The following is a 14,913-nucleotide window of genomic DNA, read 5'->3' as shown; positions in this document are numbered from 1 at the left end:
AAAAAAAAAAAAAAAAAAAGAGTTCACCTTTTTTCTTTTCTCCTGCAAAGTTCGCAGTGTTTGTAAGATCTTAGCCATGAAAGCTGTCCGCAACAATCGCCTGGGTTCTGCCCTCTCTTGGAGCATCCGTGCTAAAGATGCTGCCTTTGCCACCCTTGTGTCAGACAGGTGGGTGCTGTGCATGCTGGTTTTCTGGGGTTTGGGAGGTTGAGGAAGCAGGCTTGGGACTGCTGCTCTGATCTTCTCTGGGCCTGGCCTGCAGGTTCCTCAGGGACTACTGTGAGCGAGGCTGCTTTTCTGATTTGGACCTCATTGACAACTTGGGGCCAGCCATGATGCTCAGTGACCGACTCACTTTCCTGGGTGAGTTTCTCTTGAGTTCTGTCCCCTAGACCTTGGGTATAAGTGAACAATTATAGAGATTGGAGGGGTCATTCTAGACTTCTCTAAGTGTTTCCTTCCTGTTCAATCCAAACTCCAAACTATATAGACTCTTATGTCCCAGACTCTGCACAGTTTTAGGTAACATTTAATTTTCTACTAATTTCAAACTTATAGAAATAATGCAAAAATAGTATAAAGAAAAAGGAGGCTCGGCGCCTGTGGCTCAAGTGGCTAAGGTGCCAGCCACATACACCTAAGGTGACAGGTTCAAATCTAGCCCAGGCCCACCAAATAACAATATGGCTGCAACCAAAAAATAGGCGGGCACCTGTGGTCCCAGCTACTTAGGAGGCTGAGGCAGGAGACTTGCTTGAGCCCAGGAGCTGGAGGTTGCTGTGAGCTGTGATGCCACGGCACTCTAGCCAGGGGCACAGCTTGAGGCTCTGTCTCAAAAAAAAAAAAAGAATAAGGAGCTCCCATATACATTTGGCCTCTCAGGCCTGAGGGTTCTGCATCTGTGGATTTAACCAGCTGAATGGGTGGTTGCATCTGTACTGAACATGTAGACTTTGTTTTTTTGAGTTTCACTGTGCTGCCCAGGCTAGATGCAGTACAGTGGCTGTTCACAGGCTCAGTCATAGTGTACTACAGCTCCAACTCCAGGGCTCTAGTGTCTCCTTGCCTCAGCCTCCCAAGTAGATGGCACTACAGCTGCCCTGTGGCTTTAGATTTTTTTTCTTCTCATTATTCCCTAAGCAATACAGTATAGCAGCTATTTACTTAGCATTTATATCGTATTGTATTATGAGTAATATGAAAATGACTTAAAGTAAATGGGAGGATGTAGGTAGGTTCTATACAAAGACTACCTCATTTATATAAGAGACGGAGCATCTTTGGACTTTGGTATCCACAGGGATCCTGGAATCAGTGCCCTGTAGGTATTAAGGGATGAATTACTTTATATTTTGCCTTGTTTTATTCTTTCTTCAATCAGTCAGTAAATTCATTTTGGTTTAATTTTGGGGTTAATATAAGGGTACAGGCAATTAGGATACATTGTTAGCATTTGTTAGGTGAAGTCTTGAATTGTAGTACCCTTACCTTGTACCTGTTAGGTGAGAGTCCACCGAATTCCCTCCTCTCTCCCCTTCCCCCCTTGAACTTTTTTTTTTTTTGAGATAAGTGTCTCACTTTGTCATCACCCTCAGTAGAGTGCTGTGGTGTCACAACTCACAACAAACTTAAACTCTTGGGCTCAAGTGATTCTCTTGCCTCAGCCTCCTGAGTAGCTGGAACTACAGACACCTGCCCAAATACCCGGCTATTTTTAGAGACCAGGTCTCACTCTTTGCTCAGGCTGGTCTCAAACCCATGAGCTCAAGGAATCCACCCACCTCTGCCTCCCAGAGTGCTAGACATGAGCCACTGCATTCGGCCTCTCCCCCACTGAATTTGTGTTTTTCTCTCACGTAAGCCTGTAGTTCTACAAGTTTCATAATAGTATTGAGTACATTGGATGCTTGCTTTTCCATTTTTTTTTTTCTTTTTTTTTTTTGAGACGGAGCCTCAAGCTATCCCCCTGGGTAGAGTGCCATGGCATCACGCTCACAGCAACCTCCAACTCCTGGGCTCAAGCGAGTCTCCTGCCTCAGCCTCCCAAGTAGCTGGGACCACAGGCGCCCGCCACAACGCCTGGCCATTTTTTGGTTGCAGCCATCATTGTTGCTTGGCGGGCCCGGGCTGGGGATTCGAACCCGCCACCTTAGGTGTATGTGGCTGGCGCCTTAGCAGCTTGAGCCACAGGCGCCGAGCCTGCTTTTCCATTTTTGTGACACTTTAATTAGAAGGATATTTTCCAGCTCAGTGCCTGTGGCTCAGGTGGCAAAGGCACCAGCCACATACACCTAAGGTGGCGGGTTCGAATCCAGCCTGGGCCTGCCAAACAATAATGATGGCTGCAATCAAAAAATAGCTGGGCGTTGTGGCAGGTGCTTGTGGTCCCAGCTACTTGGGAAGCTGAGGCAAGAGACTCGCTTGAGCCTAGGAGTTGGAGGTTGCTGTGAGCTGTGATGCCACAGCACTCTACCCAGGGGACAGCTTGAGGCTCTGTCTCAAAAAATAAATAAATAAATAAATTCTGAAGATTGTCTATTTGCTTTAATTGTTGCATACTAAGCTGGGCAGTTTTAGCTTGATCAGGTCCCATTTGTTATTGCTGCAATTGCCAATGGAGCTTTCTTTTTTTTTTGAGACAGAGTCTCACTCTGGGTAGAGGGCCATGGCATCTTAGCTCATAGTAACCTCAAACTCTGTTGGGCTTTAGCAGTCCTTTTGCCTCAGTCTCGCTAATAGCTGGGACTACAGGGCATGCATCATGACACCTGGCTGATTTTTCTTTTCTTTTTCTTTTTTTTTTTTTTTGAGACAGAGCCTCCAACTGTTGCTCTGGGTAGAGTGCTATGGCATCACAATGCACAGCAACCTCCAACTTCTGGGCTTAAGCGATTCTCTTGCCTCAGCCTCCCGAGTAGTTGGGACTATAGGCACCTGCCACAACACCCGGCTATTTTGTTTGTTTGTTTTGTTTGTAGTTGTCATTGTTGTTTGGCAGGCCTGAGTTGGATTTGAACCCAACAGCTCTGGTGTATGTGGCTGGTGCCTTAGCTGCTTGAGCTACCGGTGCCAAGCCATGATTTTTCTATTTTTAGTAGAGACAGGGTCTCGCTATTGCTCAGGCTGAAATTCCCAAGCTCAAGCAATCTACCTACATCTGCCTCCCAGAGTGCTACGATTACAGGCGTGAGCCACCGGCATGGGTCCCAGTGGAGTCATCTTCATAAATTTTTTTCTTTTTTTAAGACAGAGTCTCTTACTTTGTTGCCCCTAGTAGGGTACTGTGGCATCATAGCTCACAGCAACCTCAAACTCTTAGGCTCAAAGGTTTCTCTTGCCTCAGCCTTCCAAGTAGTTGGGACTACAGATGCCTGCCACAACACCTGACTATTTTTATTTTTATTTTTATTTATTTATTTATTTTTTTGAGACAGAGCCTCAAGCTGTCCCCCTGGGTAGAGTGCCGTGGCATTACAGCTCACAGCAACCTCCAACTCCTGGGCTCTAGCGAGTCTCCTGCCTCCGCCTCCCAAGCAGCTGGGACCACAGGTGCCCGCTACAACGCCCGGCTATTTTTTGGTTGCAGCCGTCATTGTTGTTTGGCGGGCCTGGGCTGGGGATTTGAACCCGCCACCTTAGGTGTACATGGCTGACGCCTTAGCCGGTTGAGCTATAGGCGCCGAGCCACTTGACTATTTTTAAAGATGAGGTCTTGCTGTCTTGAACTCGTCAGCTCAGGCAATCTACTTGCCTCAGCCTCTCAGAGTGCTAGGATTACTAGCATTGAGCCACGGTGCCTGGCCTTTATAAAATCTTTGTGAAGGGGCGGTGCTGTGGCTCAAAGGGGTAGGGCGCTGGCCTCATATACCAGAGGTGGCAGGTTCAAACCCAGCCCTGGCCAAAAACTACAAAAAAAAAAAAAAAAAAAAGCAGAATGTTTCATGAATTTATGTGTCGTCCTTGTGTAGGGGCTATGCTGGTCTCTTTATGTTCTAATTTTAGTGTATGTACTGTCAAAGCAAGCAAAGTCAGTTCTGAGCCACAGGCACCGCCCAAGCACAGTCAGTTCTTTAGGTATCAATTTGAGAGTAAGTTGGAGAATTTTTCCCTTTTTTTCTTAAATACTTGAGTTTTTATTTCCTAAAAATAATAGTTACCAATATCAGGAGATGCATCACTGATACAATACTCAATCCACAGTCCATAATTCTGATTACCTCAGCTGTCTCAGTAATGTCCTTGTCCTCTGTTGTGTCCAGAATCTAGAATTTCATTGTCATGTCTCTTTTTTTTGTTCCTACTTCCATCTATCTTTGTGTTCTTTTTGTTTTTGGAGACAAAGTCTCACTCTGCGGGGCTAGAGGGCAGCATGGTCGTCATAGCTCACTGCAGCCTCAAACTCCTGGGCTCAAGCAGTCCTCCTGCCTCAAACTGAGTAGCTGGGACTATAGGCACCCACCACCACCCAGATTAATTTTTTGTTTTTTGTAGAGATGGGTTCTAACATTGCCCAGGGTGGTCTCAAACTCCTGTGCTTAAACAGTCCTCCCAAAATACTGGGATTACTGGTATCAGATATTACACCTGCCCCTGGGGGCCTCTTGTAGGTTTCACTTGAGCCATTTAGCACAATGTGGAGATGACCCCATGCTCGCTTTCTTAATAGGGAAGTACCGCGAGTTCCACCGATTATACGGGGAGAAGCGTTTTGTTGATGCCGCTTCTCTTCTTCTGTCACTGATGACTTCTCAGATTGCCCCTCGCTCTTTCTGGATGACACTTCTAACGGATGCCTTGCCCCTTTTGGAACAGAAACAGGTAAAAGTTGAGTCAGTGGTGACTTTTTCAATCTCCACAATCCCTGCGGTGCTCAGTTGCGTAGCAGTGGCATATGTGCACGTGTGTACTCTCAGGTAGCTGTGTGCACATCCCCTGTAGCACCCTTCTCTATACCCAGTGTTCACACAAGGAAAACTACTTCACTCTGAAATTAGGCTGGTTTCTACTGACTACTCAGCCCAGGAACCTGACTAGAAGGGCCGGAAGTGAGAATTGGAGACTTCTCCATCCTCCCAGGTCTCCCTGTACAAAGCACATTCTTTGGAAGAACTTGTCTGAGCATGGGCCTGCACTATTGCTAGAGGGCAGCTGAGCAAAGCAGTGTCTCTTCTCCAGGTGATCTTTTCAGCAGAGCAGACGTATGAACTGATGCGGTGTCTGGAGGACTTGACATCAGGAAGGCCAGAGCATGGAGAACCTGATGCCCAGCAACTTCAGGTCATCTAACTTCCAGTCGATTCCACAGGGGAGATAGGGGACGGGAAACACTGACACCTTACAACAAACTCATGTACCTTAGTTCTCCCTTAACCTGTAACTGACACGCTAACTTCTAGAAGAAAATGGGTGATTCTAGGATTTTTTTTTTTTTTTTTGAGTGTATCTCACTTTGTTGTCTTTGGTAGAATGCCCTAGTGTCACACAGCTCACAGCAACCTCTGACTCCTGGGCTTAGGTGATTCTCTTGCCTCAGCCTCCCAAGTAGCTGTGACTACAGGTGCCTGCCAAAATGCCCGGCTATTTTTTGTTGTAGTTTTCACTGCTGTTTTTTAGCTGACCGGGTACAGGTTCACATCCACCACCCTTAGTGTGGGGGGCCGGTGCTCTACCCACAGAGCCACTGGGGCCACCCTTTTTTTTTTCTTTTTCTGAGACAGACTCTTAGTATGTTACTCATAGTAAGAGTGCTGTGGCATCACAGCTCACAGTAACCCCAGACTCTTGAGCTTAAGTGATTCTCTTGCCTCAGCTTCCCAAGTAGCTGGAACTATAGGTGCCCACAACAGCTGGCTATTTTTTGTTGCAATTGTTGTTTAGCTGGGTTGGGTTCAAACCCGCCACCCTTGATGTATGTGGCTGGGGCTGTAACCACTGTGCTATAGGTGCTGAGTCGATTTTTTTTTTTTTTTTTTTTTTTTTTGCAGTTTTTGGCCAGGGCTGGGTTTGAACCCACCATCTCTGGTATATGGGGCCAGTGCCCTGCACTTTCCTGCCCTTCAGACTGGCCCTTTTCTTTCTGGAAGCTACTAAATGTTAAATGCCTTCTACTTTCTAACTTTGGGAGCTTTAAAGAAGGAATCCTTCCTTCTGTGCCCTCATGCTGGTTCTCTCTGCTTTGCAGGATGATGACATAGAGGCCACCAAAGTGGAAATGCTGAGACTTGCTCTTGCACGAAATCTTGCTCGGGCAATTGTAAGAGAAGGCTCACTAGAAGGTTCCTGAGAGTGCTGCTTCAATGTGGCATCTCTATGGTAGTGTATATAGATTTTTAGAATAAATGTTCTTTTGCAAATATGAGTCCAGCCACAGATTTTACCTGACCTCAAGGCAGAAGTTAAGGATGTGCTTGGTTTATGTTCTATTTGATATGGGACCGTCTTCCCATGTCTCCTGAGAGAAGCCACCCAAAAGTTGTAAGTGCTGTGTCTTCCTGCCTATAATGGTTTGGCTTCTGAAATCTTGCTTCACCTCAGATTCATCTGGAACATTAATATTCTATTGCCATTTGGTTACCTTTTTTTTTTTTGAGACAGAAGCTCTATCACCCTGGGTAGAATGCTGTGGCATCACAGCAACCTCCAACTTTTGGGCTTAAGCGATTCTCTTGCCTCAGCCTCCTGAGTAACTGGGACTACAGGCGCCCGCCACAATGCCTGGCTATTTTTTTTTTTCTTGGTTGTAGTTGTCATTGTCGTCGTTTGGCAGGCCTGGGCTGGATTTGAACCTGCCAGCTCTGGTCTATGTGGCTGGCACCTTAGCCACTTGAGCTACAGGTGCCGAGCTGGTTTACCTTATTTTTCAAAAAAGACAATTCCAGCATAGTGTAATCCACCTACCTGGAATTCACAGGTGGCATTTCCCTGTTGTCAGGATGATGGTGTCTATATTAGGAAGATTCCGAATAGGGTGAAAATGGTTTATTTAACATGCAGCAAAACAAGGGCAGCAGAGTTGGTACATCCAGTACAGCTGTTTGCCACAAAGCAGTGACCTTAATAACGAGTAACACTCATAAATAATTTTAATGTCTATATCTTACTATAAAGGTACATTTCCACATAGTAATCCCACAGACATTCCCAGGGCTGTAGCAGCCAGTCTCTGGAAAGCTCTTGGATTTATTCTTTAGTGAAAATGATTCACTTTTGACCTGTCCTAATGAAGCAGTGAAACCTGCTTGCTTGAGACAGTGAGAGGAAAGGAAAGGAATTCTTGATCCAGAGTAAGGGAGGTTTGCAAGGGGTGGGGGATCAGGAATGTGGTTTGTGCCACCTTCCTTTTCCCAGAGATGTCTGATTGCAGAGCCCATCCAGCTGAATGGTGTGCTCTTCCCCAGCTCCTGTGGCAGCTGGTGGTTGTCTTTCCTGTTGCTTTGTCAGGCCGGGTATCCCAGGCTTAGGACTGTACCCAAGTACCAGAGCAGCTGGGAAGAGATAGCTGGGACCAAGCACTCCTGTATCATAGGCTCTGGTGACTTGGCTGAAGTATGGCCTGGATCTCCTCACCTCCAGACCCAACATCTCGCTGACAGTGCTCCTTAGTAGCTGGGAACAAGGTTCTGGGCAGCACATATCTAATGTGATATACTTGACCCTGAAGTGTCCAACCACACCACATGCCAACTGGTGGGAGAAGGAGGAGGTCACAGAGAGCAGTGGGGGTTGTCCTTCCCTTCAGAGACTCTAAGGGGAGGACAGCAGTTTATTTCATGCCAAGCAAGAGGTAGTGAGTAGGATGGCCTGTCCCCACAGTTGGGGGCACGCTTTTCCCAGAAGGCTCATCTCCTTCTGGAGGAGGGGAAATATTGGTTCTCTTCATTCCTTCCTATCCCTAGGTTAGGCTATCACAAGGCCAAGTTCTGTTTCTGCTAGGTTGACTTCCATGTCCTGCTGAGATGTCCATAGGACATAGCCTGCCACTGCCAGGAACAAGTGTGCAACTCATTGCTCAGTGGCTGTTCAGGATGCCACTGCCCACAGAAGGTAGGGCTGCAGTTTCTGTAACACGCCAACTCCTCACTGTGGGCCAAGCACCATCCTGGGCCACTGAGCTTGGCCCACCTCTGTGAGGTGTGAAGATGTGGTTCTTGGGAAGGGGTAGCAATACACCTTTAGAGATCTCCCCCAACCAGTGCTTCAGTGAATGCCAGTAAAAAGGACAAAAACTTACTCCAAGCCTGGGTCTCATGTTCCCAGGACAGTAGTGAGGTCAGGGGCAACACCTTCCCACCCCCAACGGCATATGGCCACTTCAAGTCACACAGGTAGATAAAAACAGGTCCTCTTAGAGGGGCCAAAAGAGAGGTTATCACAGCAGCAGCTTGGCTCCCAGCAGAAATGCCCAGGGCCCCTGTTCCACATCAAAGCTATAAGCACTGTCATCAGGATGTGGCGAGTGACTGGACCAGAGCACTCCCCATCTTAGGGCATCCTGCCTGGGCTTCAGAGTAGAGATCACAGGTCCTTCGGGGTCATAGGTTCCCCCACTGCTCCACAGGAGGGAACTGGTCCACCTCGCCCACCTCCGTGCTCAGCTGCTCCCCCAGTGCAAAGGTCAGCCTATACCGAAGCCGCACCTTCTCCTGTGACAGAGGGCAGCAGGTGAGATGCAGCCTAGGTGGTCCCTTGGCAGGATGCCCTCTTTTCTGCTAGCCTCTCATGGCTCTATTAGAGGGATGGTCCCTGTTCCCACCAACCACCAGCCACACTCAGTCACTCAACCCAGGGCAGCAAAGAAATGTGTTAATGCTGCAGGTCACAACACTTCAGGTTGGGAGGTAGTGATCCTGACATCCTAATCTGGGGCAGCTGGGACCCCTGGGTTCTACCCTTCTCACCTTCAGTGGGTTGGCCAGCAACATGACCTGGGTGATGGCTGCAGGTGGCTGGACGGGGCTGAATGGAGAGAGTTCTGTCCCAGAGGGTGGCTGCAATTTCACTTTCATAGACTAAGATAGAAAACAGAAGTTCCTTGGAAGAGAGCAGCAGGTGCCCTCCATGGAATCTGGTCTGGTCCCTAGTGGATATACACATGCAGCTACCCTACAGCTGCAGAGGTCCTCCATAGAAGTTTAAGATAAAGGCAACTGAGGTCTCAGGGAGCAGGGGGTACCTTGGGCACTGCAGCCTGCAGCACGATGCCTTTGACTGGCAAGGGAGCCGTATTCAACATGGATACCACCACCACCAGCACATCGGGCCGTCCTGGAGGACACTCCTTGGCAAAGTGGAAGAGGATGCGGAAGCCATTTTTATCATAGGCTGTCACAGGAAGGGCACTGCCTGCAAGAAGACAGCACATGGATGTGGAAGAAGAAAGGCAGCACAAAGATACCCAGTGGAGCCCAGGTGGTACCTGCTGTAGCCATGTGTGGGGGTGGGTGCCCTAACCATAGTACAATGTTCTCTCACAATGTCTGGAAAGGCAGAGGCAGCAGGCAAGTGATGCTCACCTGACTCTGAGAGAGGGACCCTTGTAAGCAGTGCCCAGACCCACCCACCATGTGCCCTACAGCAGTGCAGCTATGGGCCCCACCTTCCTCTAACACCTACTAGGCTTGATCGACTCCAGGGGCACATGAACACTGGCCAGGGAGAGCTCAGGCCCCTTCATGGGGCTTCCCTGAGGCTGGAAGGTCAGTGGCTGGAAGAGAGGGCTGCCCGGCCCAGTGGAGAAGGGCAGGAGAGGTCTAGCTGGGGTGATGGTGGGGGCCAGAGGGGAGGCGGTAGCCCCAGAGGGAAAGCGTGAGGCAGCAGGTTTCACCAAACCTGATGTCCTAGGAGGCAGGAAGGAAAACAAAAAACGTATCAGAAGATAGGGCTGGTGGGCCAGTTCCGCACTAAGGTCCCCCAGGTCAGAGACAGCTGTTACCCACCCCAACCCTCCCCAGCTTCTGCCCCAATGGGCCAAAAGCCATCCTCCCTGCAACCTCTGATTCTACCATACTCAGGCCCAGCCCTCTGCTGCCCCACCTCATGTCCCACTCATTACACTTTGGCCTCTTCCAGAAGCTGATCCAGGGTGTCCAGGTGGTGTAGGGTGCTATCACTCATTACAGAGCTATGGCTCCCAGGGACTGCAGGGTCAGGCTTTGGGGTCAAAGCTGGGGCCAGACCAGTAGAAAACAAGGAGCCCACACTGGGGGCAGAGATGCTGGCCAGGACCACAGGAGCGGGGAGGGGAGGCGGCAGTGGAGCTTGGGAGTTGCCTGAGGAGGCAGCTGAGGGCTGGAGCAGAGGAGCATCTGGGGTGCTGCCAGCAGCTGGCCCTGGCTCGGGACTGAAGAAGTCCAGGTTGGACTGTTCACTCTGTGGACAATGTAAAGGGCAGGTGAGCAGATGACTGGGGGACTGGCTGCAGGTGGCAAGGGGTGCAACCTTCCAGACACTGGCCTTTTTCCGCCAGGGGCCTTGGAGGTGTGCAGCCCTGCTGTGCCCCTGGAGGAAATCAAGCCAGTTCTGAGCCACAGTGGGCAGCACTCTGGAGGGTAAGGACAGCCTGGGCCCCAGTCAGGAGAGATGAGGCTTGTAAGTGAAGGTCTTTGGATACTTCTGTGATGCTACCATCAGTGTGCCCCTACCTGGAACAGATGCCACTGGCTATTTCCAGCTGACTCTCTGGGAGGAACATTAGGGGCCGGGTCAGTGAGGCCTAAAAACAGAGAAGGGAACTCCACTGAAAAGAGTCTCTGGGCTAAGAGCACCCCTTGCCTGAAGGTGTCAGATGACAAGTGATGTCAATGGGTGAAAGGGGGAGGAGGTGTTCTTCAGGCAGCCTCCAGAGGGCAATAGGTCCCCTTCAGTCTCACAGCAGAGGTGAGGGCCCACCCTGGAGTCCACTGGGAAGATTGCCCTGCTGGCCTCAAGGGTCAGTGACCTTGACTGACTCTAAAACTGAAGGTTCTTGCCCACCCCTGATAAGCTCAGTGGGGTCTCCCTTTGGCCACTTCCTGATGCTGCAGGCCTCTTTCCTCTGAGGCCCCCTCTAGGACTCACCCAAGCACAGAAGTTCCTCATCCAGCAAGGAGAGGGCGTTGCTTGTGCTGTTGGGCCCTGGGGGGGCCTCAGGCTGGCTGGATGAGCCGCTGCGTGGAGGTCCCGAAGTCTGGGGGGGAGGAGGGAGGATTGGGATGCCCGAGGAGGGTGGCGTGGGTGCTGGAGCTGACATAGGGGACAAACTACTCAGTGTGTCCAACTCAGCAAGATCGATGAGAGTGCCTTGGTTACTGGAGTGACTATTTCCTAGATGGGTCAACAGAAAGAGAACAGGAATAATCAGGGGTTGTTCTAGCAGCTGACGCTCTAGCTTCTGGTCAGTCCAACAGTGTTTCTCCCAGGAAACACTATAAAGCAAGCTGAAGAAGCCCTAGGGAAGGCTGAGTACTCTCAGGTCCTGTGGAAAGACATGCTGGTCAGCTACACAGTCTGGAGGGGTCCAGAATGGGAAACCAGAACATTTACCTTCAGAGTTAGGCATAGCTGGGGTGGCCACCTCGCCATTGATGACCTGCCCTTCAATAATTGTTTTATAAGAGTTGATGACCCGGGAGAGGTTGTCACTGGCCTGCAGGATGTCCCCTGGACCAGAAAACAAAGATTCCTTATACTTGGCTGTGACAATTTCCCCCTCCACACCCACCTGCAGCCAAATTCCTGGCTCATCCTTGTTAACTAGTCCTCACTCACCCAAACTGTTGTCATTGTCCTCTGTCTCACTAGCTAGTTTAAATAATGTCCGTCTCTTATTCTCACACCGATCAAACAACTCCTGGAAAAAATCCAGACATAAAAAAATCACAACTACAAAGGCCCTCAGAGATCACCTGATTTGGCATTCATGCCCAGAGAATGATGAAGGTCCTAGCATTGTCATTTATTGTTAGCACTAGAACCAGCCATCACCACCCTGTGTGCCCCAAGACATCTGTGTAATCACTGTAAGTCACTAGGTTGAAGTGGGTAAGTCAATTCCTTCCTATCCAGGTTGGAATGTAGCTTAGAACTCTAGCTACCCAACCATGGCCTGGACCACATCAGTAGGGTCACAGGGAGTAAGGCAGTAAGGACAGGTGCAGAGTAGGGGTGAGCACCAAGGGCACAGTCTCTAGAGTCACAAAGGTGGGTTTACAACTGGCCCGTCTATCCTGGGTGACTTAGCAATCTCAGGTATAGATGGGGATGCCAGTGTTTCCAGCTGCATGCAAACAACTGAGGCCACAACTGCCAAGTGTGTAGCCCAGTGTCCTCAGTGGGCAGGTACTCAGCACAGGTTGTTCTGAACGTGCCTGCAGAGCACCCCCATGAAGCCAGCTCTTCCCCAGGGGTAGGCCTACCTTCATGAGCTCTTTATCTCCCTCTGAGGAGTCCTCTCGGCTATAGTGAAGCAGCATCTCACTGAGCAGTTTCACATTGTTGTTGACCTCCTCTAATGTATGCAGCCGCTTGGTGACCTTCTGGATCCGTGCCTCATCCTGCCCATCAGTGAGGATCAGGAGAAAAAGAGGTCAACTGAACTGTCCTCTCACTCCTGCCAGGCAAGGGCCACACCTTACCCCAGAACTGAGCACAGGGACACGGTTCTGGGAACCGATCTATAGTCCTTTCACTGCAACACCCACCACAACGCTCCCATGCTCTTCCCTTCTAAGTTCTTCTAGAAGCCACCATGCTCCCTCTCCCAGCCTAACCCAGGTGAGGCTGGCAGCAGAGGGAATAAAACTGGCCCGATATCCAGGGGAGAAGCAGCTTCTGCCCTGTGGGCATGGCTCCTCTATCCCATGCCCAAAGGACCACAGCCCACTCACTTCCTTCACCATGGACTTGATGAGCTTGTTGGCCTCTTGTAGGTCATCTGGGTTTTTACTTTTCAGCAGCTTGGCTAAAAGCTGGAAGAGGGTATCAAAGCTGAAGGGAAAAGGTTAACATGCCAACTCCCCAAAGCACTGGGTAAAACCATGTTCCCCCTGCTGCTGACACCTTGCATCTGAGAAAACCCCAGGCCTAGAGGTACTTTACCTTGGATTTCTCCTCATCATCAAAAACAGGGTTTTTGGGACGAGGTGGTGGAGAGGGGATCAGCGTCCTGTCCACAGGGATTGGTGGGTCAGACTGCACTATGCCTGAAAGGGTACATGGGGGCAGAGCATGTGCTCAGGCTATGATCACCTTGTCACCCCTCCTCATAGACTAAGGGCTACATTCCTGTGATCAGACTTGTAAGAGGGTGCAGGGCACAGGGCAGGCTGCTCAGAGCTCATCCCATTAAGACCCCTCTGAACTCTGTCCTGGGCAGAGATTATTCTCCTCAGGAAGGAGGGAGTCTGGGAGCCCCAAACACTCCCTCTATTTCTTTGCCTCAGCTGGCCTTCAAGGGCTACTCTGAAACGGAAGAAAGGTAGATACGCACCCTGTCTCTTCAACATGTGGTAGGCATCTTTGACCTTGGCTTCTTCCGGCAGGGCCATTGTCCAGCTATAAAGCAGCTCAATAACCTTGGTCTTCACTTTTTCAGACACCCTGTCCCCCAGGTACTAAGTGGCAAAAGGAAAGGAGAGAACCTAGTAACTGCTATTCAGAGGCAGCAAAAGTGTAAGGCTCCCTGCTCAGCAATGTCATGCTTGCTTGTTAGCTACAGTCCTTAAGTCTACTGAAAACCAGCAGCTGTCAAAGTGTGCAAGACAGAGGGAGGGAGGGAAAGGAGGGGCGGGACCTCCCTGTGGCCTGGCTGTGTCTATCAGGATAGTCTGTGGTTAGGCAGGGGGCCAGAAGCTTTTCACTGCATTTCTGTGCATAAGCTGCCAAAAACAACTGCATTTTATCTTGAAGAAGTTCCTGAGAGTATCTTAGTATGAAAATAATCTCCCCTCTGCTTTAAGTGAGTACCCAGAGCTATGCAATGCTGGCCTGCTGAGCAAGTCCACAATGAGAAGCCAGCTCCTGGTATCCACGAAAAAGAAGCTAAAAAACCCCACAACTGCTATACACTGGGAGCTGCACACCAGCACAGCCACTGCTGCACCTCCTGACATTTAGGCTGCCTGTCCCTGTGGTCTATTTAGTTCCCATCACCTCCAGGGCATAGCTCTCTAAGGGTAAGACACAGCATCCCAGCTCTGTGGAGAGGGTGCTGGGCAAGCAGAAAACAAGTGAGGGGAGAGATGGGGAGGAACACAAAGATATCCCCTGAAGCAAGGAACTGTGGTGACTGACCTTTGGAGAAACGACTTTGATTAACTCATTCAAAAACCGGAACTTTCCCACTTCATTGTGAAATCTCCTCCCACAGTTCTTCATACAGGCCTCCAGCACCTACAGCCACACAGAGAGGTGCTCAGCAGTGCTGAGTAAATGACCCCAAAACACTGACAGTGGCCTGCAGTGCCCGGAGAGCAGCGCCGGAGGAGCACCCGGCTCACACAACTGCAAACCTTTGCCAGAGAAGTTAGTCTGGGACTATACCAAGAAACGCCAAGACACCAGTCCCGGAAGGCACCTTCCTTAAAAGCTCTCACCTCATATTTTACAAATGAGGAAACTGAGTCAGATTCAGGTGTCAGGGTCCTTTCCAAAAACTGACCAACATTAGGGGGAAGAGAATGTTTAAATTTTGTTATTTTCAATTTAATGACACCATTATCCCCCTCGCCCTCCTTTACTTTTCTAGCTTTCCTGGCCTGCCCATGGCCCTGGCTCCCACAGTTCATCAGGAGGGGTGAACTTCATAAGAAATCCCTTGGCTTCTAATAGTTTTGTTTTGTTTTTTTTTTTTTGAAGCAGAGTCTCACTATGTCACCTTTGGTAGAGTGCTGCGGCATCACAGCTCATAGCAACCTCAAACTCTTGGGCTTAAGTGAT

General features: G+C 49.7%; 2 protein-coding genes and 1 pseudogene across 2 annotated transcripts in view; 1 reads left to right on the top strand and 2 right to left on the bottom strand.

Annotated features, from left to right (window-relative positions):
• Positions 1 to 6,354, top strand: part of NUP85 (nucleoporin 85) — a 49,140-nt gene extending 42,786 nt beyond the window's left edge. The window contains exons 11-15 of the mRNA XM_023511199.1: positions 51 to 168; positions 263 to 363; positions 4,667 to 4,818; positions 5,176 to 5,277; positions 6,182 to 6,354. Coding sequence (XP_023366967.1) covers positions 51 to 168; positions 263 to 363; positions 4,667 to 4,818; positions 5,176 to 5,277; positions 6,182 to 6,283 — 575 coding nt within the window. The 3' untranslated portion in view covers positions 6,284 to 6,354. The remainder of the gene's footprint in view (positions 1 to 50; positions 169 to 262; positions 364 to 4,666; positions 4,819 to 5,175; positions 5,278 to 6,181) is intronic.
• Positions 3,924 to 4,022, bottom strand: LOC111724096 (annotated as a pseudogene).
• A 613-nt stretch (positions 6,355 to 6,967) lies between the features above and the next one.
• GGA3 (golgi associated, gamma adaptin ear containing, ARF binding protein 3) lies at positions 6,968 to 14,506 on the bottom strand. The gene is made up of 14 exons (XM_012803160.2): positions 14,269 to 14,506; positions 13,466 to 13,589; positions 13,075 to 13,178; positions 12,864 to 12,944; positions 12,393 to 12,530; positions 11,746 to 11,827; positions 11,521 to 11,637; positions 11,056 to 11,301; positions 10,641 to 10,711; positions 10,052 to 10,368; positions 9,613 to 9,836; positions 9,173 to 9,342; positions 8,898 to 9,008; positions 6,968 to 8,642 (listed from the first exon to the last, which is right to left on the bottom strand). Exons 1-14 carry the CDS (start codon positions 14,350 to 14,352, stop codon positions 8,532 to 8,534), a joined length of 1,980 nt encoding a protein of 659 aa, XP_012658614.1. The 5' UTR covers positions 14,353 to 14,506; the 3' UTR covers positions 6,968 to 8,531.
• Between the last annotated feature and the right edge of the window lie 407 nt (positions 14,507 to 14,913).

The sequence above is a fragment of the Otolemur garnettii genome, unplaced genomic scaffold (genome assembly GCF_000181295.1).
Source record: "Otolemur garnettii isolate 467f Iridium unplaced genomic scaffold, OtoGar3 scaffold00018, whole genome shotgun sequence".
Classification (NCBI taxonomy): domain Eukaryota; kingdom Metazoa; phylum Chordata; class Mammalia; order Primates; family Galagidae; genus Otolemur; species Otolemur garnettii.
Note: the sequence above shows the minus strand (reverse complement) of the source record. Positions and strands in the feature narration are given on the sequence as shown.

What these genes read in the sequence shown, in the direction of transcription:
- GGA3 (XM_012803160.2), bottom strand. Translation starts at nt 14,352, where the DNA reads ATGAAGAACTGTGGGAGGAGATTTCACAATGAAGTGGGAAAGTTCCGG. An exon ending in TCAAGTCCATGGTGAAGGAA is followed by an intron (nt 12,531 to 12,863) that starts GTGAGTGGGCTG and finishes ACTGATGGGCAG; the next exon opens with GATGAGGCACGGATCCAGAA. An exon ending in TGAGGAACTTCTGTGCTTGG is followed by an intron (nt 10,712 to 11,055) that starts GTGAGTCCTAGA and finishes CTCTGTTTTTAG; the next exon opens with GCCTCACTGACCCGGCCCCT.